Source organism: Ruditapes philippinarum, unplaced genomic scaffold, assembly GCF_026571515.1.
Source record: "Ruditapes philippinarum isolate M1 unplaced genomic scaffold, ASM2657151v2 ctg2672_1_1_1_1, whole genome shotgun sequence".
Lineage (NCBI taxonomy): Eukaryota > Metazoa > Mollusca > Bivalvia > Venerida > Veneridae > Ruditapes > Ruditapes philippinarum.
The window spans coordinates 9,957-37,703 of record NW_026866234.1 but is presented as its reverse complement, the minus strand read 5'-3'; the positions used below and the strand labels follow the sequence as shown (position 1 = coordinate 37,703).

General features: G+C 32.6%; 1 protein-coding gene across 1 annotated transcript; it reads left to right on the top strand.

Annotated features, from left to right (window-relative positions):
- Nucleotides 1–584: 584 nt before the first annotated feature.
- Nucleotides 585–23,993, top strand: LOC132731868 (uncharacterized). The gene is made up of 4 exons (XM_060718168.1): nucleotides 585–953; nucleotides 10,567–10,636; nucleotides 23,220–23,353; nucleotides 23,963–23,993. The coding sequence occupies exons 1-4, from the start codon at nucleotides 716–718 to the stop codon at nucleotides 23,983–23,985; spliced, it is 465 nt and encodes a 154-aa protein (XP_060574151.1). The 5' UTR covers nucleotides 585–715; the 3' UTR covers nucleotides 23,986–23,993.
- Nucleotides 23,994–27,747: the final 3,754 nt, after the last annotated feature.

Below are 27,747 nucleotides of genomic sequence, written 5' to 3'. Positions count from 1 at the left end.
CTACAAATATTTTTCAATATGAACTGTTGGTCAATCACCATTTTAACAGTCAATCTTTTGAAATATATAGTCAGTTCAGCTGAACTTGACTATGAAAATATGAGCATAATGTCACTTTTATAACGAGGGGAACAGAAAAGAAATAAAAAAGAAACAAGAAATAGAAATTTAGAAGAACAAAATATATTCAAATGATCATACAAAAATCAGACAAAGTAGATAAAAGTAAAGGCAAATAATAACAACATCAACATGATAACCGTCATACGATGACTTACCCTTAAATGGACTTTCCACCAAATTATCATCCCTGGACAATAATCCGGAATTATGAATATTTTGGGTTTTCCCAACTATACCGGGGGATAAAAACAAACTTCTTCCTCTCTTCGAAAATGAGCGGACCATACTGACTAATCTAAGTCTATTGTGACCGGCAGTGCACCATGATGCTATAACAGTGTACCGGGGTATTAACTTGGAAAAAAAAAAAACACACGTGCCGAGTCCCTAAATTTCAATAATGCATTACAGTCTATTCATGTAAACTTTTATCATTTCATCGCTGTAGAAAAGTGTGTAGATTTTATCATTATTTTCAGCAAATAAACGTGTCACAACCATATGTTTCTATCAAATATGTCATAATAACCGACTGAATGTGTCTTATTTTGTCATTTTTCAAGGTATTTTAAGTGGTAATTCGGGGGAAATCATGAACAAGCACTTTGCTAAAACTGACATGACAGACCCAACCATACACCTGTCTGGCTACAACCAAATAAAATATGTATCAAGAAAGTTGGATTGTGCGAAGCAGTGCAGCCAAGACGACGCATGCGCAGACTTCTACTACACGTCATTAGAGGACATCTGTTATCTGAATGGCGCGTCTTCGTCGAATGTGTATACAATTCAAACTGCAAATTTTGCCTTCTATACATTAAATATTGGTAAAATGTTTTACTTATTTTTGGAGACAATTTTTGATATTTAAAGGTAAATCGTACCCTCAATTCTGATTTGATTTGAATGTGAATATTTTCAGAAAAAAAGCTAGATAAACTATGCAACACCCTTCGCAGCTAACACACTCACGTGATAGTTGAACATTTGGCCTATGCACAAAGAGAGTAATTAAATTAAAGCACAGAAGGCGCTGAATTTGTTTGGGTCTCAGAAAGACAGGAAGGTGAAGGTTGTGAGATTTTAAACCAATTTGTTTGTATAGTGTCACCAATGCTGTTTCCAGTGTTATAACTTAAGTAAATTGACTATAAGACTAATTGCAACACTGATATTCAATTCAATGTTTATTTGGCTTAAACAATTAAAAAAAAACATGAGATGAGTAGCCTTAACTGGGATTTGAACTCCAGACATCTCGCTTCCTAAGCGAGCGTGTAAACCGCGCGACCAGGAGGAAGCTGTACCATATTATTCTAAATTAGAGTCTATAACCCTTATTAATTTCGATATATTTTGTTCACGGTAAACCTGTTGTTTAACACTGATGTAAATAATCATAGAGCTTAATATAAGCATGTATATCTATAAGAATAACACAATATTAGAAATCTTCGACCAATCGAGAACTATTTTTTCTTTACGAAAATTAATGCGCCTGTCATTTGACAATCTTTACGCAGTGATCTCCCCTTAATTTTTCGGTCGGCGTTAGTGTACATATAAAGGGAAATAACCGCTTCGAGTAGTTTGGACTACTTTCGGTATTTGCAAATAAGTACACCAGAGTCTGAAATTTTGCTACCATTATTTGTTTGGTCTGACGACCCAAACAAATAAAAAGTACATAAACATGTTTGAACATATCGCCCTCACGGAGTAAACACTACTGCCGGTAGACGACACACGTCGCCATGGCGGGCGTCGCTCAATGACGTTACACACTTCCCCTATTTTTTCTGAATTTATTTGTTATGCCGCTGAAGAAGGCCGAAAGGCCGAAAACTACGGCAAATTCAAATAAGCTATATTTTACTTACATGTAGGGTATTTCCCGGTAGATTCGGACAGATTTTGATTATATTACTTAGCGATAGGGAAAATACGGACACAATGGTCGTTTAAAAAAGGGAACACATCAGCATATATTCAAGAGATATATAGTTTCATTGGCAAAAGGAAACTTCTTTACAAATTTTGAGCAATTACTAAAATATTATATGCTCAAATATTACCATCTATAGTATAAATTTTCCAATTAATTTGATGTTAAGTACAATTATTACTATAAGCAAAGTAATTCATAAATGCCTGTTAGACTTAAATATCAAATACACAAAATATCGAAATTATCGAGTATATCCTATAGTGAATGCACGAATAACTTTGTGTCATAGATATAGAGGATACTATAGTATTAAACAAGTACAAATGTTGCTGCAATGCAGCAATTGAGAAACTCCGCGCAAAAATGCGCTCATTACAAATACCTTAACAACTCATCACTGCGCACCATTCGGAACTGCCTCGACTATTATCTATAATAACCTCGGAAACAATACGGACTGAAAGTAGTTCTACCACGTGGTTTCAGATGTAAACAGAAACAGAGGTAATGTAAAATGAATGTATATATTTGACATCCCAAAAAAAGTAATGTCTGTTTCGGTACTCTAATGCTTGAAAATATGTCTGACAACAATTTGTAACACTGATGTTCAATTTTAAACAAATCCGACTAAATGTCAACAGGTTGGTTTTTTGTACTTTCGGTTTCTACAACCATAATAATAAATATATAAATAATGTATTGTTTGCTTTTGTACCTATGAATTCATTTATTTTAGGTGGACTTTTACTACATATATTGGAAATAAACTTGTCAACAACTCCCAGCATTACATTACTATTTGTTTACATGTTTAGTTTCTTAGCGTAGGTTAGACCGAAATACCGCATCCGTTCTGTGTTTTCATACTATTGTGTTCGAGGTCCTTATCCGAAGACTGACGGAAAGGGCCGAGTAGTTGCGATTGCACTGCGCACAGGTCATTGCTCCGCGCCCACAGGCGCGGAGCTATTTGTGTTTACTATTTATTTTGTCCATGGGCCCGGATTTGATCATTTAATCCCTTCGATTTACAGCTAAAAATAAATCCGCATTCAAGAACTCCTTTCGATTTCTATATTGGTTTCCCCTTCTGTGATTCGCAACATGTCATTCCAATGAATCAGAACAGGTAGTTCTGCTGTACATGAAAATAGCTATAAATGTTCTGATTTTTGACACTTAGGTTATACATTTGTTATTTCCCTTTTTTAGTAGTACATGAAATTATAATTTGTTACATTTTGAAGTAATTTACACACAGCATATCAAGTATACTATTAATGATTGAATTTGTCAATAGAAAGAAGATTTCATGTATAAAACTTTAATAATTTTGCTTTTGATAATTATTCTTAATTTATATTTATGAAATTAAATGTTTAATAATAACATGTTGATATATTGGTTGTTTTGAAATAATTAAACTTCAGTATATAAAGTTACATTTCATTGGAGTCAGTGATACAACACACCACTTGGTGCTTCAAAAATAATTTATTAGGCCGCTATTCTAATGGTCCGAGACCCGCGCCCGTGATCCGTGTCGGGTGCATGTTCGTGAGTATTAATCCATATGTACGTTAATATCTACATTCTTTTAATTATAGTATAGCGAACAGAGGATAATTATTTGTAGAATATGATATATTTTCATACAAATATCAAAACCAGTTGTAACATCAAAGAATAAGGTAAAAGGAAAAAGATTGAATACCAGTTAGGTTTTTGAATAACATCTCTTTAGCAACCGAAGACCAGATGTTGTTGTTTTAATCTGTCATTGGTGCATCATAAACTTATGGGTTCTTCAACACTATTTTGGTGAGCTTTTTAGTATTTTCTTTCGAAATCGGTAAAGTATTTAATTTCGTACGAGGCATTTTGTCGAGACGCGACCTGTCCGTGACTGTCCGCGTCCGTAAAAAATAGCTCATCCTGCGAAGGGTATGACTGGTGACATGTCCGGGGTCCGTACTCGACAGCGAAACCTGTATTTTGTGTCCTTACGAGCGGATGGACCCTCATTAAGCATAGGCTATAGATAAATAGCATCATTGATTTGATCTGCATTTTGAACATGAAGTGTAATGTTTTTTATGAATGGTTTTAAAGCAATCCAACAATAAAGTATATTGATCTCCAAATAAATCAATTAACAAAAGATTTTTTTATATCACCAATGTCAAATAGCTTCTATATCTTTGACTCGCACGAACATGATGTTAGTGAATTTCCTCATACCTGCCTAAAATTCAGGTAACAGTCTTCTATTATATTAATAAATACGGTATCACCATGTAACGCGTGTATAACAAACAAAAAAAAAATCCTGAATTTGGTCTTTTTGAAATTCATCCCATTTTTTTTTCATTCCAGAGTGTGTATTGAAAGAAACCATTTTTATGCCCCGGGCATATAGTGATTGAACCGTCCGTCCGTCCGTCTGTCCGTCTGTCCGTACGAGGTTAACCTAGAACGGCAAGTTGGATTTTTCTTAAGTTCTACCTGTACCAATGGCTTCTAAGTTTACACACTTACTAATCAATACAAAGTACATGATCTGGGCAAGTTACATAACTCTGGCTTTCATATTTATTAAGTTATTGCCCTTTTCAGCACTTAGAAAATGAATAATGGTTAACCTAAAACGGCAAATTGGAAATATCTTAAGTTCTATCTATACTAATGGCTTTATAAGTTCCACACTTACTTACCAATACAAAGTACATGATATTGCCAAGTTATATAACTGTGTCATCCATATTTCCCAGTTATTTCCCTTTTTTCACTTTGAAAATAGGGCCTTGTCTGGTTAACCTATTTCGGCAAGTTGGATTTATCTTAAATTTCTCCTAATTGCTTAATTTCTTTAATGATATCTTTCATATTTAGTAGGTGGTACCTTTGATGGTCCTCTAATCTTTTGTGGAGTAAGCGGTCTCTAGGGTCAAGGTCAAGGTCACTGGTTTAAAAAATAAATATAAACATTTTTGCTCATACAGCCTTTATATTTTATGTGATGTCTTAGTTTAATACAATCCTCCTTCTTTGGGTGTAGTAAGGGGTCATTTGGGTCAAGGTCAATGTTAACAATGTCAAGGTCACCAATGTTAAAAATAGATTTTTACAGGTGTATTGACCTTATTCTATAGACATATGTTATTTATAATTGATAGAAGTATAAACTTTGATGGAGTAAGTGGTCAGTTGGGTCAAGGTCACCAGTGCTAAAAATAGATTTTTACACATTTGCTCATACAGCCTTTATTAAGTGACAGATATATTTTATATTTGGTAGGAAGATAACTTGCATGGTATTCATCCTTTTGATTGGGGTAGGGAGCAGTGGGTCAAGGTCACTTGTGCTAAAAATAGATTTTTACACTTTTGCCCATACAGCGTTTATTTATTGACAGATATATTTTATATTTGGTAGGAAGATAACTTGCATGGTATTCTTCCTTTTGATGGAGTAAGGGGTCAGTTGGGTCAAGGTCACCAGTGCTAAAAATAGATTTTTACACTTTTGCCCATACAGCCTTCATTTATTGACAGATGAATTTTATATTTGGTAGGAAGATAACTTACATGGTATTCTTCTTTTGGATAGAGTTAGGGGTCAGTTTGGTTAAGGTCACCAGTGCTCAAAATAGATTTTTACACTTTTGCCCATACAGCCTTTATTTAATGACAGATGTATTTCATATTTGGTAGGAAGATAACTTGCATGAAGTTGAATATTTTTCAACTTCACAAGTCAGAGCAATGACTTGGCAACTTATATTTTTCACAATTACAAAATGACATGACTTTGTCAAGCTATATAACTTGTGTTTACAATTTTTTGACAATTTTTCTGTTCATTACTGAGTGAATGGGTAAACATTTTTTGAAATATTGCTACTGACAAGAATCTGAGCCGGGGGCATTTGTGTTTAACAAACACGTTCTTGTTTTTAATTTGACATGAAAAAAATGCATGCAATATTAGTATATTATAATATTAGTCCCTTTTGTTACTATTTGTATATTTGTTACAATTATAATAATAAAAAAAAACAGACTTTGATATTTTTATCATCTTATGTTACTGACTACAGTAGTGACACAAACAGAACATACTACAGTCAAGTCACATAACATTTACAAGTCTTGTAAGTCTTGTTTGTATTCAATGGAATTACTTTCCTTACCAGGTAGGCATCAGTGAAAGCATTTTTTTATATTAAATATCTTCCCCCTCTTTTTAATTATGTACAGTGCATAAGATGAGTATAATTATGCAAAAACTGGTTTACAAAACATTCGGAAAAAATCTACAATAGTACTTAATCTGAATATAACATGACCTGTGCGGTAAGGTATCTGTAATGAGCACATTTTTCTTTGCGCGGAGCTTCTCAATTGCTGCATTGCAGCAACATTTGTACTTGTTGTCTATATAGATTAAGTTCTAGTGTACATTATCAAAGGGCATCCAAGCAAGAAATGCAGCAAGTGACGATGATTCAGTAGACATCTGATGACCAGATATTCTTAAAAAGTTTTCAATGTAAAATTGGATTTTACCAGAATATTGTACATGGATATCATAGATGAATGGGCGGACGATTAGGAACTTTGGTAGTCTTGCTAGAGATAAAAATATAAAATGTATTTTCTTTGGAACATAAAAAAACAGCAGTCAAAATGAAAAATTGTAACAAATAAACACACAGAATATAAAAATTGCAATGAAATGGATAAATATATGTAGTAATATTACATGCATTTTTTCATGTCAAATTAAGAAAAATGGTTTCTTTTAATACAGAAGCTATATTCTAAGCCCCAGATAACTACGGAAGTAGAACACACACTGGAATGAAAAAATTGGGATGAATATAAAAAAAAGACCAAATTCAGGTTTTTTTTTTGTTATACGCGTTAACAAAAAAATAATGGTACATTAAAATCATGAATAAATTTGCATAGCATGTTGATATAGTGAAACATTATTTATCAATGGAAGACTGTTATCTGATTTTAGACAGATATGAGGAAATTCTCATTAGGTTCAAGCGAGTCAAAGATATAAAAGCTTCTTGACATTGATTAGAAATAAAGAGCTATTGTTAATTGATTTATTGGGAAATCAATCTACTATTTTGTTGAATTGCTTCAAAATCCTCGTCCATTTTTAACACCACTTGTTAAAGAGATACACAGGCAAATAAATGTATATCCATAATTTAGACGACGCCGACAGAATCACCGAGCAGTTTTAAAACAAACCCTGGAAGATATAATAACAGATATTGTTGATATTGAATGATTGAAACAAGTCAAAGAAACTTATTAAACATGTTCTTCAACGTTTCCAGAGTTCACTGTGACAACTATTGTAAAATCTTAAAAATGATACTAGTAATACTATGATATAACAACAGTAAAAATGGCCTACTTATTTTTTTTTCGATAAATTTATGAAGAATTTACGAGTTTCATATACTATAACTGTTTTATCGCAATGGCATAATTTTTTCTTTTTTTTTGTAATAGAAATAAATAAATAAATAAATCGTTAGCTACATTACAGTTATTCATGATAAGGCAGTTTTTGCTGCCGCAAAAAAAGATATACAAGAGACATCCAATGTTAGAGGCGGATTGTAAACTGTTACCAATATTGATTCAAGATTAAAGGGCCCTTTTCAGTGGAAATTTAATTCATTCAGCGGATGTACCTTTTTGATTTCATTAATTATCTTTGTTTATATTTTTTCATTGTATTCATTTATTTATTTTATTTTATTTTATTGATTCCATTCTTTTTGCTACTGGGATTGTTCGTTACCACTGCCCCATTGGAGCCTCTGTGAAAAAACTACATTGATATATACAAGGTGCGAAAAGAACTCAACTTCGAGTTTTTATCCTATATGAAGCAATGAAAAAAGTGTACTGTTATAATTATATCAATACAGTTTTCAAATGCTCGTTGAAGTGTACTGAGTATAATGGGTTAGTAAGAACAAAGGAAAAGTTCCAAACCATGCGATAATAACTATATAATACATTAGGCCCTGTCTACACCTATCCAAGTCTTGAATGCAACTTATTATGCAAGTATCATTGGCGTCCGCGCTGAAGCGCGGCGCCCCTTTATGGAATGAAATCAGATTTTGTGAAAGGGCGACAGCAACTTCTCGAGCCTTTAAGTCGGTCATAATAAAAGCCGATCATTCCGAACGGTATGAAGGTGCTTGATTATTAATTAATCCGTGGTACAATGAATAGCGAACTTGCAAAAATTTTCAAATGAAATAACCTTTTCCGTCAATAAATCGCGCTCTTCGGTTTTTTTTTATTTACACAGTGGGTTATTATGGAATGTTATTGTTGTACATTTATCCGAAAGCTGTAAATAGAATGATGAGTTGATGACCTAAATATTCCGAAAATCTATTTATAGAGGGATGTGCTCCTATCGGTAATTCCCGGTCTCTCCCGGTCTATTTTGACCGGGATTTACTAGTGACCGTTTATTGTCCGGTCTCTCCCGGTTTTGGAGTAGATGTTTGATATAGTTACAGAACAAAACAAATATTTTACAAATAAATAAGCTTTTTTCCAAAATGAATGTTTGTCAGTTAATTTGGTTACAATAATTCATGAACACAGATCAACTCTCAAATTTATTGATTTTTATTATACATAAACATACAATTCGAAAAAAAACAAAAAACAACAAGAACAACAACAATACATGTTTCATTTTATATCTATATGAGATAAAAACAATAAATATGTACAATAATTGAGAAAAGGGTACATTTTTATGGTAATAATACGACACTATCAACTTTGAAACATTTTATTTAATTTGTTATTTCGTGGTTTAGTAAAGATGCCGAGGAATTATTCAAAGTTACAAAATTAGATTTTATGAATTATTCAATTGGTTGATAATTAAAAAATGATAAAGAAAAAAAAAACAAATGTACATGGGTTTTAAGAATATATAGAATAAACAATATTATATATTTGAAAGATTAACCATTATTTACTGACTTTTTCCAGTTAATTTTTGACTTATAATCGTCGGTCAATATGACAATTGAATTCTTAAAATTTATTTTACAATTTAAATTAAAAAAAGTAAGTAAACATAAAAAAGCGCATAAACACAAAAAAAAAAGAGAAACAATATTCATAAAATCTGTATTTTTTATTAAAATTAATATATATTACATTTATTGTATAATAAACAATTATGCTTAACATGATCAACATGGTAATATAACCAGTGTCATATTTTTACTAAGTGTGAATAGATACTTTTAAGAGGGGGTCTTCGCTAATAGCGATAACATAATAAGGGACAATTACACAAGTGTGGTGTTGATCATGCGTTACACATATGGATTGTAAATGATTGTTTACATGTATATCCGTTGCTCGCCATATGGTCTCTTTCCAGTGGCGAGGGTAAACAAACGCAAACACACAAAAATCCGTTGCTATTAATAACCACGGGTCATAAAGAAATAACAAGTAATTTTCTAATCTCTAGCATGCCAATCAAAGTTCATAATGAACAATGTCTTTCGTCCGCTCATTCATAAGTGATATACAATTCTGGTAAAAACCATTGAAAAGATTATAAGAATATCTTGTCATCATATGTCTACTAGTTCATCTTCACTTGCTGCATTTCTTGCTTGGACGCCCTTTGATGCTTTGCATCAATGCTTTTCTTGTATTCTCTTGTATTGGATAGTGTACACACCCTACTTGAATGGTTTTTAAAGAGAAATTATGTGACATTCATGAAGATAATTTCTTGCAAGAAAATTAGAACAGGTTCTATTTTTCTACAAGTTTTTGGCTGTCAAGACACTGATAACACCAGTTTGACACAAAACATGTGCCCAAAGTTTTGATAGTGCTGTTATTTCTATTATTTTTCTGACTTTTTGTTGTTGATTCAGTGTACATGCCCTTTGAATTTCAGTAAATGTTTACAATGTCTTGGTAAAAGAAACAAATCAATACGCTGATACACATAAGAGCAAAAAAAATAAATAAAAAAAAATAAATACATTGTAAAAAAAATAAAAAAAAAGCTCTTTTTAAAGTAAAGTCATATTGGATTTAAAATGATCTTGTTCATTTAGTAAATAACTTTCATCAAATAAAGAATTTGCATCAAAATAAATTTTTGTCACATTTTTTGAATTTTTAAAAGAATGTACGCATTGCATTTACTCCATTGTTTAGCTAATTGCATCATTTTCCCGCTTTTTTCACATATTTTACAGAAACATGATAGTATTGCAAAGACAAAGGTATAAATCCTGGGCTATCTTAATGAGACATTTCAGTAAAAATTGTGCCTGAAAAAATGTTGAAAGGGCCATTTATTTAGCTTATCTAAATGTGACATGTAAGAAACTTGAATAGGTGTAGACACGGCCTAAGTCATGATTTTATATTGTATACTGCAGTTTCCGTCGGTTGTCCTGTAAATGAAGGTGGATGGTTTGTGCTAGAGGAGGACTCTAACATTATGTTAAGGTAGATATACAATATAGTACATTACAATATAACAATATAACAATTTGCGATGAATGAAGTATGTGATCTCTTGTAAAATATATACAACACTTAATAACGAAATTGTTAAATACATTTTGTTAAATACATTCTGAATTGATTACTTCTTACAAGAACCTCTTTAATCTGATAGTTTATAAAGGAAATAAATATTTTGTAAAGTAGTTGCGCAATGGTATACTTAAACATCAATTTTTAGCTCACCTGTCACAAAGTGAAAGGGTGAGCTTTTGTGATCGCTTTTCGTCCGGCGTCCGTCGTCCGTCCGTCGTCCGTAAACTTTTACTTTAAATGACATCTCCTCATAAACCACTAAGCCAATTTCATCCAAACTTCACAGGAATGTTCCTTTGGTGGTCACCTTTGAAAATTGTTCAAAGAATTTAATTCCATGCAGAACTCTGGTTGCCATGGCAACCAAAAGAAAAACTTAAAATATCTTCTTCAAAAAAACCCAAAGAGCTAGAGCTTAGATTTTTGGCATGAAACATCTTGTGGTGAGTGTCTACCAAGTTTGTTCAAATAAAAGCCCTCGGGTCAAAATTGGCCCCGCCCCAGGGGGTCATTGATTTTCCCTATATGCATATAGTAAAAACTTAAAAAATCTTCTTTTAAAGAACCCAAAGAGCTAGAGCTAAGATATTTAGCATGAAACATCTTCTAATGGGTGTCTACCAAGTTTGTTCAAATAAAAGTCCTGGGATCAAAATTGGCCCCGCCCCAGGGGGTCATTGATTTTCCCTATATGCATATAGTAAAAACTTAAAAAAATCTTCTTTTAAAGAACCAAAAGAGCTAGAGCTAAGATATTTAGCATGAAACATCTTCTAATGGATGTCTACCAAGTTTGTTCAAATAAAAGCCCTGGGGTTAAAGTTGGCCCCACCCCAGGGGGTCATTGATTTTCCATATATACATATAGTAAAAACTTAAAAAATCTTCTTTTAAAAAACCCAAAGAGCTAGAGCTAAGATATTTAGCATGAAACATTTCTAATGGGTGTTTACCAAGTTTGTTCAAATAAAAGCCCTGGGGTCAAAATTTGCCCCGCCCCAGGGGGTCATTGATTTTCCCCATATGCATATAGTAAAAACTTAAAAATCTTCATATAAAGAACCAAAAGAGCTAGAGCTAAGATATTTAGCATTAAATATCTTCTAATGGATGTCTACCAAGTTTGTTCAAATAAGAGCCCTGGGGTCAAAATTGGTCCGGCCCTGGGGGTCATTGATTTTCCAAATTTCCTTATATGTGTATAGGAAAAACTTAAAAAATCTTCTTTGGAAAAAACCAAATAGCTAGAGTTTAGATATTAAGCATGAAACATCTTCTAGTGATTGTCTACAAAGATTGTTTAAATAAAAGCCCTGGGGTCAAAATTGGCCCCACCCCGGGGGTCATTCATTTTCCCTATATGTGTAAAACTATAGCAAAAATGGAAAAATCTTCTTTGAAAAAACTTAAATAGCTAGAGTTTAGATATTAAGCACGAAGCATCTTCTAGTGAGTGTCTTCAAAGTTTGTTCAAATAAAAGCCCTGGAGTCAAAATTGGCCCCGCCCCAGGGGACATTGATTTTCCTTATACGAGTATAGCAAAAACTTAAAAATCTTCTTTGAAAAAACCCGAATAGCTAGAGTTTAGATATTAAGCATGAAACATTTTCTAGTAAGTGTCTACAAAGATTGTTCAAATAAAAGCCCTGGGGTCAAAACTGGCCCTGCCCCAGGTGTCATTGTTTTTAACTATATGTGTAAAGAAAAAACTTGAAACATCTTCTTATGGTTGTCTACCAAGTTTGTTCAAATAAAAGCCCCGGTCTTTAAACTGGCCCCGCTCCGGGGGCCTATGTACAGGTGAGCGACTTCAGGGCCATCATGGCCCTCTTGTTTTTGACTATATACTCCAACAAAGAAAAGTATGTTTAAAGATTCGCGGTCACTAACAGGAATATTTCTTGCATATGAGACAGGATTATCTTATCTACCGTTTACATCGGTGCTAGAAAACCCTGTCTTACACCCCCATGTTAGACAAGTCGCGTGCTTTAAATGACGTCATTGCTGCGCGTCTTTTATAAATGAATAACGTTCTTAGGATGACGTCACTTAACCAAGTTTCAAGTTTTCAATTTTTGTGCCCCCACTTTAGTGGCGGGCATTTAGATTTACCCTTGTCCGTCCGTCCGTACAAACCAGAGCTTCATTATTGGGTTCTCAGAACAATAGATGTATTTGATGTCATTCATTCCGTTTCTCTTGTGGGTTATTTTCTGCATTGTTGGGTTAAAAAGACCAAAAGAAATAACAAAAGAAAACCCCATAATGTAGCTCTGGTAAGAACATCCGTCCTGCCGTCCGTCCGTTCTCTTTTGTGCCGCATGTAACTCAAAAAGTATTTGACAGAGAGTCATGAAACTTTACAGGAATGTTGATCAGCATGTGTAGTTGTGCACCTGGGTATTTTCGTCTGGATATCTTTTTCGTATTTTTAGAGTTAGTAAAATTTTGCAATTTTCAACTTGTGTCGCATGTATAACTCAAAAAGTATTTGACCTAGACCCATGAAACTTTACAGGAATGTTGATCAGCATGTATAGTTTTGCACCTGGGTATTTTCGTCTGAATAGTTTTAGTATTTTTAGAGTTATTGCCCTTGACTTAGTAAAATTTTGCAATTTTCAACTTGTGTCGCATGTAACTCAAAAGGTATTTGACCTAGAGTCATGAAACGTTACAGGAATGTTGATCAGCATGTGTAGTGGTGCACCTGGGTATTTTTGTCTGGATTTATTTAGTATTTTTAGAGTTATTGCCCTTGACTTCGTAAAATTTTGCTATTTTCAACTTGTGTTGCATGTAACTCAAAAAGGATTTGACCTAGAGTCATGAAACTTTACAGGAATATTGATCAGCATGTGTAGTTTTGCACCTGGGTATTTTCGTCTGGATTTATGTAGTATTTTTAGAGTTATTGCCATTGACTTAGTAAAATTTGGCAATTTTCAACTTGTGTCGCATGTAACTCAAAAAGGATTTGACCTAGAGTCATGAAACTTTACAGGAATGTTGATCAGCATGTGTAGTTGTGCACCTGGGTATTTTTGTCTGGATTTATTTAGTATTTTTAGAGTTATTGCCCTTGACTTAGTAAAATTTTGCTATTTTCAACTTGTGTCGCATGTAACTCAAAAAGGATTTGACATAGAGTCAAACTTTACAGGAATATTGATCAGCATGTGTAGTTGTGCACCTGGGTATTTTCGTCTGGATTTATGTTGTATTTTTAGAGTTATTGCCCTTAAGGTGACAACAGACACTTTCCGTGGTAATCACATAAATGTCATTTAAACCAACTTATTCTAGTAATAATTGTTATTTATTTAATCTTTGTGCATTAAATGTCGTTGATCATCATAAAAAATAACATATTTGAAAAAAATGTCTTTGTAAATGATTGATTTTTAATAAAAATCCTAAAATTTTAAATCGTCATATCAAAGTCATTTTTATTTTTGTGTCATCAAACTTTTGGAAAATAAACATACTTATAATATCTGGGGAACCGTGTCTCAAATTTTGTCTATCTTTTCTCAAAAAAAATATTACGTAACGTCAAACATTTTATGCGACTTTTTTCACCATACATAATACTATTTAAAGATAATTAAGTCGCTGATTGAGCAAACAAAAAATCCCTGACACGGTTCCCTCCGTAATGAATTCCCTTTCATGTGCTTTAAACCGCATGTTAATTGCTTGATTATTAAAAAAGTTATGCCGATTCAAAGTTAGTCCGATCCGCATCAAACGAAGTGTCATAAATTGGCTGTTCTCTCTCGGACCCCTACGTTTCACGCTAAATAATTACATAATACACAAATATCGCACCAGAGGAGGGTCACAAGTTGCGGTAACATACACTAACAACATTTTATGACCCAGTGACATCTGACCAATTAAAAAGTTGCTGATTAATATCAGTTTATAACAGAAATTTCTTCACATCTTAACGTGATTTACCGTTAGTCTGGTATCGGTTGCACATGTCACGTGACTTTCGGTAAAATTTGAGGCACTCGGTGGGGGGAAATGGGGACGTATTTGTGCACCGCTAGCGGGGTATTTAATTGTTTTCACATTTAAGTTTATTATTATTATCATCAGCATTATTATTATATTATACCAGTGTCACTCTATCTGTGTACTCGTGTATGAAATTCCGTTAAAATATAAATTAAAATAACAAAAAAACTGAGCTTCTGACAGTATTTTAAAGTCCATGGTAGATGTACAAATAAGAACGGGATTTTATATATTTTTTCCTCCAAATTGATATAAATGCTTCACATATTTTAATAGAAATAAAAGGTATCACTCGATCATTATGATCTGACCTTCTTGACTTCTATTATCATGAAAATCATCTATGCACGGCATAGAGATCCAGTTTCTACTGGGATATACAATAAATTCCAAACTTTCTCATAGATTTATTAGTACTGTGTTCGATTTACTAGCGAACAATTTATTCAAAGCATTCACTGATAATTTATTTTATTATCTTTTTTTATTGATTCATAGAGAAATAATCATCCTTAGACAACCTAAAATGGTTTAGAAATTTGTCAGGGAGACCTTACCACAAGTCATATAGGCGTTCACATAAAAAATGTTGTCTGTTTTTGTTGTTGTTTTACTTGACATTGTTAGAAAACGAGGTTGAATGTAAAGCAAGCCCTTGAATCCGTACAAAAGTCCATAAACTCAATGTAATATCTATCAGATTAACGGGACAGACAAATTATTTTCACACATTATGGATATTTTAGCAACAAAATCAACCCCGTGGTCGTGCGATTTGTCGCTATGCTTAATTATTTAATTTTATGTTTCATACATTATGTTACGTACATTGGCCGACAATTTCTTATTTTATAAAAAAGGCTAAATAAAAGGTAGAGGATATTCATAAAAGATGTACGGTATTTGTACGATACATGAATTACGAGTAGTATGGACCAGTATGGACCGGTAATTCACGGATATATGGAACTACCGATTTCCCTCATTGATGCCTCAACAGGGGGCGGAGCGTTATCGATAATTGACAGGTTACGCGATAGCAGATAAAAATAGTACAGGTACCGTTTTAAAACGTTTAAAAACACATTTTTTGGACTAACTGCTTCCAAAATTAAATCACGAATGTGTTCAGAAAAGGTTGATAAATATACTAAGCAAAAAATCTCATTTTAGGTATTTTCAGTGATAATTGACTCCGTTGTCACCTTAACTTAGAAATTTTTTGCAATTTTCAACTTGTGTCGCATGTAACTCAAAAAGGATTTGACATATAGTCATTAAACCTTTTGGCAAGGTTGCTCAGCATATTTAGTTTTGCATCTGGAGTTTCGCTTGTTGATTTATCCAGTATTTGTAGAGTTATTTCCCTTAACTTAGTAAAAACCGTTTCATTTTGTTGTTATTTGTTCCTTGAGTGCTTGAGTTAGAATCAACCAACTTTACGGGAATAATGATTAACATCACTAAATTACAGGAATAATGATTCACATCACTGTGAAGCTATGAACCTGGGACTTTGCATGTGAATTTTTTTTCAGTTTTGTAAGAGTTATTGCCATTGACTTTCAGTAGTATAAATTTGCAATTTTCAACTTGTTCATGCTTAGCTCAAAAAGTATTTCTCTTGTAGGCCTGAAAGTTTACAAGAATGTTGGTCAGCATGTGTACTTATGCACCTTGGGGTTTGCTTGTGGATTTATTCAGTATTTGTAAAGTTCTTGCCCTTTACTTAGTAAAAGAGTTTTAATTTTCAACTTGTGGCACATGTAGTCCAAAAATATTTGACCTAGAGTCATAAGATTGACAGAACAGTGGCGCGGGGGGGGGCACCCTTGTCCTATGGACACATTTCTAGTTTTAATTTCAACAAGGCCTATATGGGCATCAGTTTTATAAACAGTAAAATTTCACAAACAAATTAGCATTAACAAAAAAATAATACAGGTGTGTAAATAAAGCTTGAGACAAAATAATTTGCACGATAAATACAAAAAGAAGACTAGAGATACTTATGAATGACTTAGAATGAGACATAATGCAATCGCACAATGAAAGTTCCTGACCAAAAATGCAAATGAAGTGATGCAGCGACATGGTATAAACCACAACGTGGGGACCATGAAGCCCCACACTGCAACCACACCACGCCGGTACAATAAGTTTCACAAAAGTTAAATAGGAAGTGTCACAATTCGATTACAAATGTCATTAGACCTTAAAGATGAAAAAATAATAAAAAATTAATTAAAATGCATAAAAATAGATAAAGTAAATAATGAAAATCAAGACAATACTTGGTAATAGATACTGACTAGAAGGTGGTAAACATTATTTTACAATAGACATTATTCTTTGTGTAAAAACAGACAGTTTGATTAATACAGTTCTATCCGTATTTTGAAATAATTGCTGTAAATTAAACATGTTACCTCTTCGTAAATTAATGGGCATGTTCTTGCTACGATCAATGTTAAAATAAGGACACTGAAAAATAAAATGAAACTCATCACCTTATAAAGAATAATTTGGACAGAGATGGCAATATCCTAAATCATGATCCAAAATTTATATAACGACCCTTTTCAATAGGGAGTTTATGGTTACTACATCTAAACCTACACAGCGATAGGGCTAGATTTCTAGGTAAAAGTTTAAAATAGGGTTCTTATTCAAATGAGGATTTAAAAATTCTGTGATACAGTGATACATTTTCTAGAGTTAAACACCTGTTCATGCCACATTTGAACATATTGGTCTTTGATTTTTGATTTGACAATATTTTTAAAATAAGAAGGTGATAACACAGATTGATTTATCCAGTATTCAGCAAAACCAAGCTCTTGTAATGATTTTTAACATAAGCTATCCATGGGGAGTGATATACATTTTGACGGTCCAATTCAAACATTAGTTTGTACATATTAAATATTACATACATGTACTTTATCAGGTTTTGAATTAATGATTTTGCACCAAAAATTTAGGGCTCTACATTTTATGACACAATCAATTGGTAGAGTACCAAGCTCCCCAAATACCATAACACTAGGTGTGGACTTTTTGACATTCATTATGGGTTTAAGATATTTCAATTGAAATTGCTTTACAATATCAATGTTACCTACACCCCACACTTCTACACCATATAACAAAATAGGAGTGACCATGGAGTCAAAAAGTTGTAATTGTAAATCTATATCAAGACCAAAAGTTCTGGATTTTTTAAGAACAGGAAGCATAGCTTTTCTAGCTTGGTCACACAGGTATTTAGTAGTTTTATTGAACTTACCATTAAAATTAAACTTAACACCTAAGTAGCTAAAATCCTCAACAATATCAAGTATGGCATTGTTAAAGTAAAAAGAAGGTGTATTTCTACATTTCCCTTTTGAAAAATCACCACTTTAGTTTTGGCTGTATTTACTTGCATACTTCCATAACTCGCAATAAGTAGACATAACATCTAGTGCTAATTGAAAATCAGATGCAGATTCTACAAAAATTACAGTATCATCAGCATAAAGCAGTAAAAACAATTTAAAGTAAACCTCTACTATATCATCACTTAGTACATTTTTAATAGACTGCGATAGTAAATCTAAACCATTATACCTATTTGAGATATGTTCTACAAGATCATTTAGGAAGACAAAAAAAATAATAGGTGATAGGTTTCACCTTGACGGACACCTGTTGCACTTGTAAAATATGTTGATAGACCCTGAGTGCTTTTTACACATGATTTAGCTTTGTCATAAATACTATAAATTACCCTTGGCATTTTACCATCTACATTGTGCTTTAAAAGTTTCATCCATAAAAAGGTCTATTTACAGAATCGAAAGCTTTTTTATAATCCAAAAATGCACAATATAATTTCTTATTCTTACTTAGATAAAAGTCAACTAACAGTTTCAAAGTAAATATATGATCTACAATTCCATAATCTTTACGAAAACCAGCCTGCTCTTCACATAACAATCCTGAATTTTCTAGAAAAGTATTAAGTCTTTTATTAAGAATATCCCTAAACAACTTAAAATAGTGATTCCCCTGTAGTTGTCTGGGTTATTTACATCACCCTTTTTTATAAATAGGAAAAAAAAACTCCTTTGCACCAGACTTCTGGGACACATGCTGATTCAAAAATGATATTAAACAATTTATTAAGAACAGGCAGCATAATATCTTTAGAGTACTTGATATACTCATTCAATATATTGTCATGTAAATATTACTTAAACCATTAATAGCATTCAATATTTCACTGTTAGTAATAGTGGAGTTCAATTCAAAATTATAATCTGAAATATTGGTTATGTCAAAATCAACATTCTCTCCCTCATTATTTTCATTCAATTTACTGAAATGTTCATAAAAAGCCTCTGCACTAATATTAGACATAATTTTATTTCTTTCTCTCGAGTATTTATTCAGTAAAGACAAATCAGCTCTGGGGTCTGAATGTCGTAAATTTCTGAACTTATTATTAATAGTTTTATTATACTTATGACATGTATGAAGCTTTAAACTTATTTCTTTTTTGTACATTTTACTTGCACTTTTTAAAGACTCTAAATTTACATTGGAATTGAGACTTCTATATTCTTTTTTTTTGCTTTCATGTATACAGATCTTTTTTCCCTACATTCCTGATCATACCATGGTTTTGTTGACTTATTAGTATCATTATCGACCCTACTATTTACAACAACAGTTTTAATCATGTTTGCATTTTTTGCAGCTTTAGTATAAATGTCAGAAATATCTGACACAACCACATTTATACAAGAGGAAATTTCTTCCTTACAACCTAAAGCTAAATTATCAAGTTGAGCAACAAGATTATCAATATCCATATGATCAAAAGAATCAACAAACAGTGTTTTACAATTGGCATCCCATACAGGCTTTTCAACACTAGATGTAGAATTCTTATTAACATTGTTCTCAGAAATATCAGCTAATTTACAAGATAAGCAAAATGATAATGCAACATGAATATCAAGCAATAAAGGATCAAATGGAAGAACATCAAACTTAGATACTTGTGGAAATAAAATATAATCAATGACACTGTTTTTGGCAAGCCATTTGTTTTGGAAAAGTTGTTCCGGTTAGGTGGTTTCCTGCTTACATTTGTTAGTGCATGATTGAACGGGAAACCAGCTGCAATCGTGCCAATCGCAACTTTTTGGCCCTTTCCGTCACTATTTGGATTAATCATAATAGCCGAGGTAGTTCCGATTGCAATCGTGACAATTCGGGCGATTCCGTCATACTGCGGTATCAGACGAAGTAATATTACGGAAATCTAAGCTATTTTAGTTACTTTGGTAATCCCAGTTTGTTTATATAAATAGGATTTCTATTTTTACTTATTTTCCGTTTCAATTCTTTTTCAAGACGCAAAAGTTAGTTTCTTTTATAATTGGTTTTTGTCTTTATTAGTTTTATACAATAGAGAATGGTTACTGTAGTAGTATTCCGTCTCCAAAGGGCGGTCCTGCTTACCAAAAGATCGTGACCGAATCACGCAGAATATAAGTGCATTTAGATCGTCTTGGTGAGGTAATCTAAAAATAGCCCACGCATATCATTAACCTTACCACGTGCTGATCTTCTGTGTTGTCGATCATACATATTTTAGGTAAAACATAGTTGATACATGCTTATTAATTGGTACCACGTAACGAAGTCTTTTAGTGCATTTACTTGTCTCTAAAGCTGCTATATAAATGAAATTAGCAACTGCCAAAACGAAAGACTCTCTCTGCATGAAATGTGCACACTTGTTTCCCTTCAGTATGGTAGATTGATCCCCACGTGAGAGCCAATGTTAGTATTTTTACGATTGATTATTTTCTTTATTATTTTTATACAATAGAGAATAGATTTCGAAATGCTTTTGACAAAAAAATATTAGTTTTTTACAAAAAACAGTTGCCACTGTTATCGTCAGCATGTTCCCGTTCAGTTATAATCAGTGGACTTCTGGTCCTATTTGGTCCAAATTTGCACGCATAACACTGGTGCTCAAACAAATGGGCACAGGTGCTCGTCCAGTCTTTGGCTTACCCTACCTATCCCTTTAATAGTGAAACTTTTTCGAGAAAAAAAACTAAATAAACCCTTTATGATATACAAATGCCGTAATTCAAAAAAAATTGTGATAATAAATTGAAACAAAAAAAAAAAAACAATTTTAAAGGAAAGGGATGATGGCACAACTGAGCAAGCCTTTCCTTTTAAATGGAAACTTTATTTGTGTTGGTATAATGACCAATATATTGATCACTATTCAGTATATGAATATCAAAAGTTTTACATAATTCTAACAGTCTGTAACCATAATTATTACAAGAATGGTCCATTGAATATCTATCAATGGGAAGACCTAACATATCTAAATTATGCTTGCTTAACTGATACTTGGCGTTATAGTCAAAGTTAAAGTCAACAATATGTTTATCAAAATTAATGAAGTTTTGTCCAGTTTTTTTAATTAAAATCACCCATCAAACATATGTATGGATCATTTTCTGAAAAATTTAAAATATCGTTTTCAATATCGTCAAAAATATCAATTGAACTATCAGAAGATCCTTCTGGTGGTATATAGACAGCACCAAAAATAATATTGTACTCAAACAACTTATCAATTTTAAACCACAAACAATTTTCATTACTAGAATTCAAAACAGATACATATTGATGGTAGCATTCTTTCACTAACAACCCAATTCCACCAGATTTACGTTTAAAGGACTTACGATTTAGACCAATATATTTAAAACCATTACAACATACAGTATCAAAGTCATCTAGTTTGGTTTCAACTTACCCAATAATATCGTAATTATTAATAAAGTCATGAAGTCATGAAAATCAGGATAATTCAATTTGTTCATCAAACCACAAATATTTAAACATGTTAACTTTAAACTGGAATGTAACAACATATAACTGTAAGTGTGACCATGAACTGTCTTTTCATTGGATTCTACATGTGCGAAGTTACTGTCACTTTGAACATTCTCACTATCATCGAGATCAAGAGTACAATGAGGCAAATCACCACCTTCCGATGTATCCTATACAAATGACTGGAGCTGGAGCTCATTAAGGTCTGGCACAATACCAAGTTTAAAGAGATCATCAGGATTTGTGATAATGTAGTGTTTACCCTCTTTAGTACAGTGGATATTTCCTTCAGTAGTATACACACTACTTACACTATCCTGCATTTTAACATAATCTCTAAGTTTAACTCTTAATCTTGTAAGGTCTTCTGTAATGAAAACAGACTTCTTTCCCTGACCTTTATCTTCTTGATATTTTGACATATGCCTAAGATTTTTTTTTGTATTTGAATACATTAAGCACAGTTTGCCTGCGAACAAACCGAACAATAACAGGACGAGAATCTGGATGACCTTCCTTCGGAAACTTGCCAAGGCGATGGCACACACTGATATCTTCTACTCTAAAATGATATGGAGGCTCTCCCTCTGACTCGTCTGGATTATACCCACGTGAAGCCATTTCATTCAACATGGCAACAACACCCTCTGACAGAGATTTACCTGGGTTCAACTTTAGATTGAAAATTCTTATATTCTCTCTTCTAGTATATTGTTCAAGTTTATCATTCTCATACTTAATAACTCTTATATTTGCCTTAGCTTTTTCAAACTGATCTTTTTGCACAGATGATTTCTCAATTACATTAGTGAGAACAGATGTTATTGCCGGCAACAATAATGTTGCAAGTTCATTAGCAAGGCATTTCATCTTGGGGGATTGACTTTGATCATGAAGTTGGAGTGAGACTAAAAAAAGAATTGGAGCACCACACTAAATACCGTATTCCAGTATATACCGGACAAGACGCTTGAATGATAAAATCTAAAATTTTGCCTTTTCACCCAACGGAATGAACTTTAAAAGGTCTAAGTCATCTTTTCACACCGATTAAAGTATGATAATGCATAAAAAATGGGAAAAAACCGGCGAAAAAACGATATTTGTCTATTTTGTGATTATGATTTCTGCAAGCGTCAATAGGTACTGCTCCAATCCTGTATGGAGTTAAATCCATGAAGTTATACGTTCATACGCTACTATATGAAAAATGTGCGTAATGAGAATATCAGTTTTCGTTATTTCTGTTCTGAAAATAATTGATATGTAAAATGCAAAAAAAAGAATCAAACACCGGCTGTCGGTACAGACGGGAATATCTAGCTCTCCGGTAACTGTTTAGCGGAAACTCGGCAGAGCCTCGTTATCGCCGTAAACAGCCACCCTCGAGCTAGATATTCCAGTCTGTACCAGCAGCCAGTGTAAGATTAATATATTCCATCACTCTTTGATGATCATATTTAGACACGGCTATTTTATTTTGCTAACCAGTTTATAAACTTCATTCTAAAATAGAATTATCGATTATATTTTCAGCTTATTCACCACGACGGCGGCAGTGACGTTACAAGAGGCTGTTGATCATTGTGCTTCCCTCAACGCACATCCTTTACAAATTCAAACTGTTGACAAAATGAATTTTGTTAGAGACCAGTTAATACCATGTGCAGGTACTAATGCAAATTCTATAACTTTTACATACAAGTATAAGTATTAAAACAGAGAAAAACTGGCTCGGTTTGATTGAGCCTATTTATGGACGGTAGTGGTAATTGTAGGCTACCGCCCGCACCACTAGCACCGTTTTAAACAGAATTCAAAATTTAAACATGAAAGTGGTGACCATTTAAACTGAGAACACCCGCAGATCGGTTATCACGGAACTTGCCTCGTGAAACGTTCGGGTCATCACAAGAAAAGCGGCATGTGGTCCGCAAGTAAAAGCAATGGTCAAAACAAAAACAAAATGGAATTTCTAAATGGAGGAACAGAGGTTATGTAGCTTGCATACTACAGAATATACGTCAAAAGACAATTTATAAAGCAGAGCATTAAGTCGCGGGAGAGAGAAATGACAAGATTAACGTAGAAAATTATAATTAATTTATTAATGATAATCTTTGAGACATTGTTAATTATATATATATATAATTATCCACGAGTATGTATGACGATGAATCGTGATGAATTAATAAATAATTTTCACACTTTTTGATAATATTTAATCATGATACTGAAAAAGTTACGAAAAAACATGAATTTTTCTTCTTTCTTTACAGACGTGAATGGCCATCATTATTGATTGATGCACAAATGCGCTAGCATCCGGACCCTTCTGCATGGACGCGTTAGGACGAGTGACAATAAAGGTATTCCGATAAGTGACGGGGTCATCGTGGCACAACGGAGTAGGGCCTGATAATGGTAACATGCAGCCGCTCTGTATATGGATACCAACGTTCTTTAGTTATAAACTAGATGATATAGCCTGCTATTCGCCATCTACAAGCATTAAACACATATGTGAAAAGCCCAAGCCATAACAAATGTGGCACTATCTTCACAGGGCAACTTGGAGTTTTTTGTTTATTTGTTTGTTTGTTTTGATTCTGCCTATCAGAATGTTTTTATTAACAGTTTCATATTTTTAAAAATAAACTTTTCTTCTTTGCTTAAAAATGTTTTTTTAAGTAATTAGATAACCTGCACTGGTACTTAGTCTAGGCAGGGGACCAGAATAGATACATGTTGTATATACATTGACATCAATGAATACCTTTATCGCTGAATAGACGAAAAACACAGATTTTATACAATTTTGGGAGAGCTTTTAAACAAATTTGTACATCTGACTGTAGACTTTATCAATGCACATATTATTGTATGGCAATTAAAGAACTTTTATAAAACTTTAGAAATTTTAAATGCATTCATCTAAAAATATAAATGGAAATCGATTATATTTCAAAAATTGTGCACAAGCTTAGCTGTTGTTTAATTATTATTGTATCCGCACTTTTTAACTAAAAGACGGTATAATTATTGGCATGTTTTTAATCAGCATTTTACATTAATATATGCGCAAAATCATTGTTATTTGTTTGCTTACAGGAAGCCAAGGGCATGTTGTTTCAACTTGCCTTAAATGGACAGGTTGAATAAACTGATTTTCTGATTATCACACACCCTGAAAACCATATCGGCTTGTTAATCAAGGGTTAAAAAACAGAACCGTTGAAAACATTAAAATTGTAAATGTTTTAGATATATTTAACGATATGTAAACTTAAAAATATTCATTTGCAACGGCTAATTTACATATTATAAGCAGGACCGTGCAATACTTAGGTTACGGAGTCCTAAAGGCGACTCGGGTATTTGAAAAAAATATTTTATTTGTTCGCATAAAACTCAAAAGAAAATATCCCAACTAATATAATATAACTAATATATCAAATAATGCATGAAAACTAAATGTACAAACATAGTTTAGGTGCTGCTGCTGCTGCTGTTGTTGTCGTGGTCGTCAACGGTGATGTTCTCCCTGGAAAGAATATCATCATTTCATATATTTTACTAATATTTTATAAATTTGCTATCTATTTTGAAGGCATATATTTTGTCTGTGAAACTTTGTTTTAAATTTGTCATCTTGCGTATTTTGCCCCATCTCAGTAGAGCTGTTGTTAAATCAATTTCAAATGTGAGTTAAAATTTCTATGTCAGAGTATATGCTCTGATTTAAGTGGTAAATGACGCCAAAAGAAAATGTTGCAACAGATGCTGTAGATTTTGAAACAAATTTAATAAGATATTGCTTTGCCCGGAAGTTGAAGTATTACATTTATTGCAACATCCTATTTGTAAGACTATGTTCCATTTAGCCAAACAGTGACTTCCAAGTTTTAGTGACAAAATGTTGAAAAAGTGCTTGCATTTTTAATAATCAAGTTTTAAAATGGTTATTAATTAGTTGAAGTAATTATGTGAACTTTATGCCGTATTATTACTTGGAGAAAATAGACAGACAATTCTAATTTTGTAAATAGTGTTTTAAATGCTTCTTTCTAATAATTATGGGCTTCCTTGTGGATTCCAAGTCCTTAAAATTACAATACTTGTGCTTCTTTGACATAATTTGACTTGAATGCAGTTAAAAAAGAATGCTTGCAGACTGAGAGTGATAATTCTGAGAGATATATGAAATAAAACAGTTTTAACTGATTAAGAGTAAACCTTTATAATTATGTCAGTGTTAACATGTTTAAATTTACATCAGAAGTTTTAAAGCCTTAAGGTCTTGTCAGGCATAACAAAAAACCCTTTTCGTAAATCTTTAAGCAAATAGAATAAAAGGATATTTTTTTCTTAATTATGAAAGAGCTAAGTTTACTGTTCAATTTTGGAAATTTACATGTGCTTTATCAGATTCAAAAAAGAACTCTGAATCATAGATTTTCAAAGTAAGGGTCTTTAAAAATGATTATAACTTTACTTAGTTTTTAAGATTGATTGTTTTTAACAGATGTATGCATTTGTTTCACATATATCATAATTAATATATCTGGCTAGACATGATATGATAATAAGTCCCAGATTATAGATTATGAAAACCTGAAAAATTTGTTTAAAGGCATATTATGCCTCAGAAACCAATAAATATTTTACTTCTTTAGAAAGGGCAAACATGAAATTATTATGTTTAAATAATGGTTTTAGAGAATGTAATGTGCTTGTTGCCTGAAAGCCAGTAGTGATAAAATTTGAAAATAATTTGTCATTTAAAGTTGCAAAATTTAAACAAAGCCGTACATTGTATTTTGACTTCCATACAAAATATTAATTCACTATATAACTGTACTTATTGCAAAAAATGCAACAGATGTAAAGGATAGTCAAGGTGAGACTCAAAAGAAATGAAAATAAAAGCGTTTCATAGGCATAATGGGCCTTTAAATTGTTTAAGATTTCAAGCTAGAATTTTAAATGTGTTTGAGTTCCGACAACAGTTGATGAAAGCTAAGGCATCTAGTTATGACATCTTATTTTACTTTAAAAAAAAAACAAGATTGCATTTGTGAAAAATGCTATTCCACCGCACCCTTTCACTGCCATAGGAACGGCTTAAGCCGTCCCTGTTATTTTCGGCGTATTTGCCATATGGACGGCTTTAGCCGTTTCTATAATAATAATAGTAATAATAATAAATTAATAATAATAATAGTAATAAAAATAATAATAAATATAAAGAAAATTATACCATCGACAATAATTATTATTATACTAACAGGTTTGGAAACATATATAATTATTATAATACTAATAACAAATAATAATAATTATATTAATTAATAATATAGTAATTTCTTAGAAAATCCTCTGGCAAATAGGTGAACAATAAAACAATAACCCTCTGGCAGCGAAAGGGTTAATACAACACTAAATAGTAGTGTATGAACAGATTTTTAGCTCGACTATTCGATAAGAATAAGTAGAGCTATTGCAGTCACCCGAGCGTCGGCGTCCGCGTCGGCGTCGGCGTCGGCGTAACCACTTATGTTAAAGTTTTTGTAATAGTTCAAATATTTTCAAAGTCCATTGACATATGGCTTTGAACCTTTGCACACTTGTTCACCATCATGACCCCAACCTGTAGACAGGAGAAGGTAACTGTATCAAGCATTTTGACAGAATTATGCCCCTTTTTCGACTTAGAATTTACGTTAAAGTTTTTGTAATAGTTCAAATATTTTCAAAGTCCATTGACATATGGCTTTGAAACTTTGCACACTTGTTCACCATCATGACCCCAACCTGTAGGCAGGAGGAGGTAACTCTATTAAGCATTTTGACAGAATTATGCCCCTTTTTCGAGTTAGAATTTACGTTAAAGTTTTTGTAATAGTTCAAATATTTTCAAAGTCAATTGACATATGGCTTTGAAACTTTGCACACTTATTCACCATCATGACCCCAACCTGTAGACAGGAGAAGGTAACTGTATCAAGCATTTTGACAGAATTATGCTCCTTTTTTGACTTAGAGTTTACGTTAAAGTTTTTGT

Excerpts from the sequence above, each read along its gene's own strand:
- LOC132731868 (XM_060718168.1), top strand. The coding sequence starts at position 716 with ATGAACAAGCACTTTGCTAAAACTGACATGACAGACCCAACCATACAC. Across the intron at positions 954-10,566 it reads CTTCTATACATTAAATATTG|TTTCCGTCGGTTGTCCTGTA; the intron begins GTAAAATGTTTT and ends TGTATACTGCAG. Across the intron at positions 10,637-23,219 it reads GACTCTAACATTATGTTAAG|CTTATTCACCACGACGGCGG; the intron begins GTAGATATACAA and ends TTATATTTTCAG.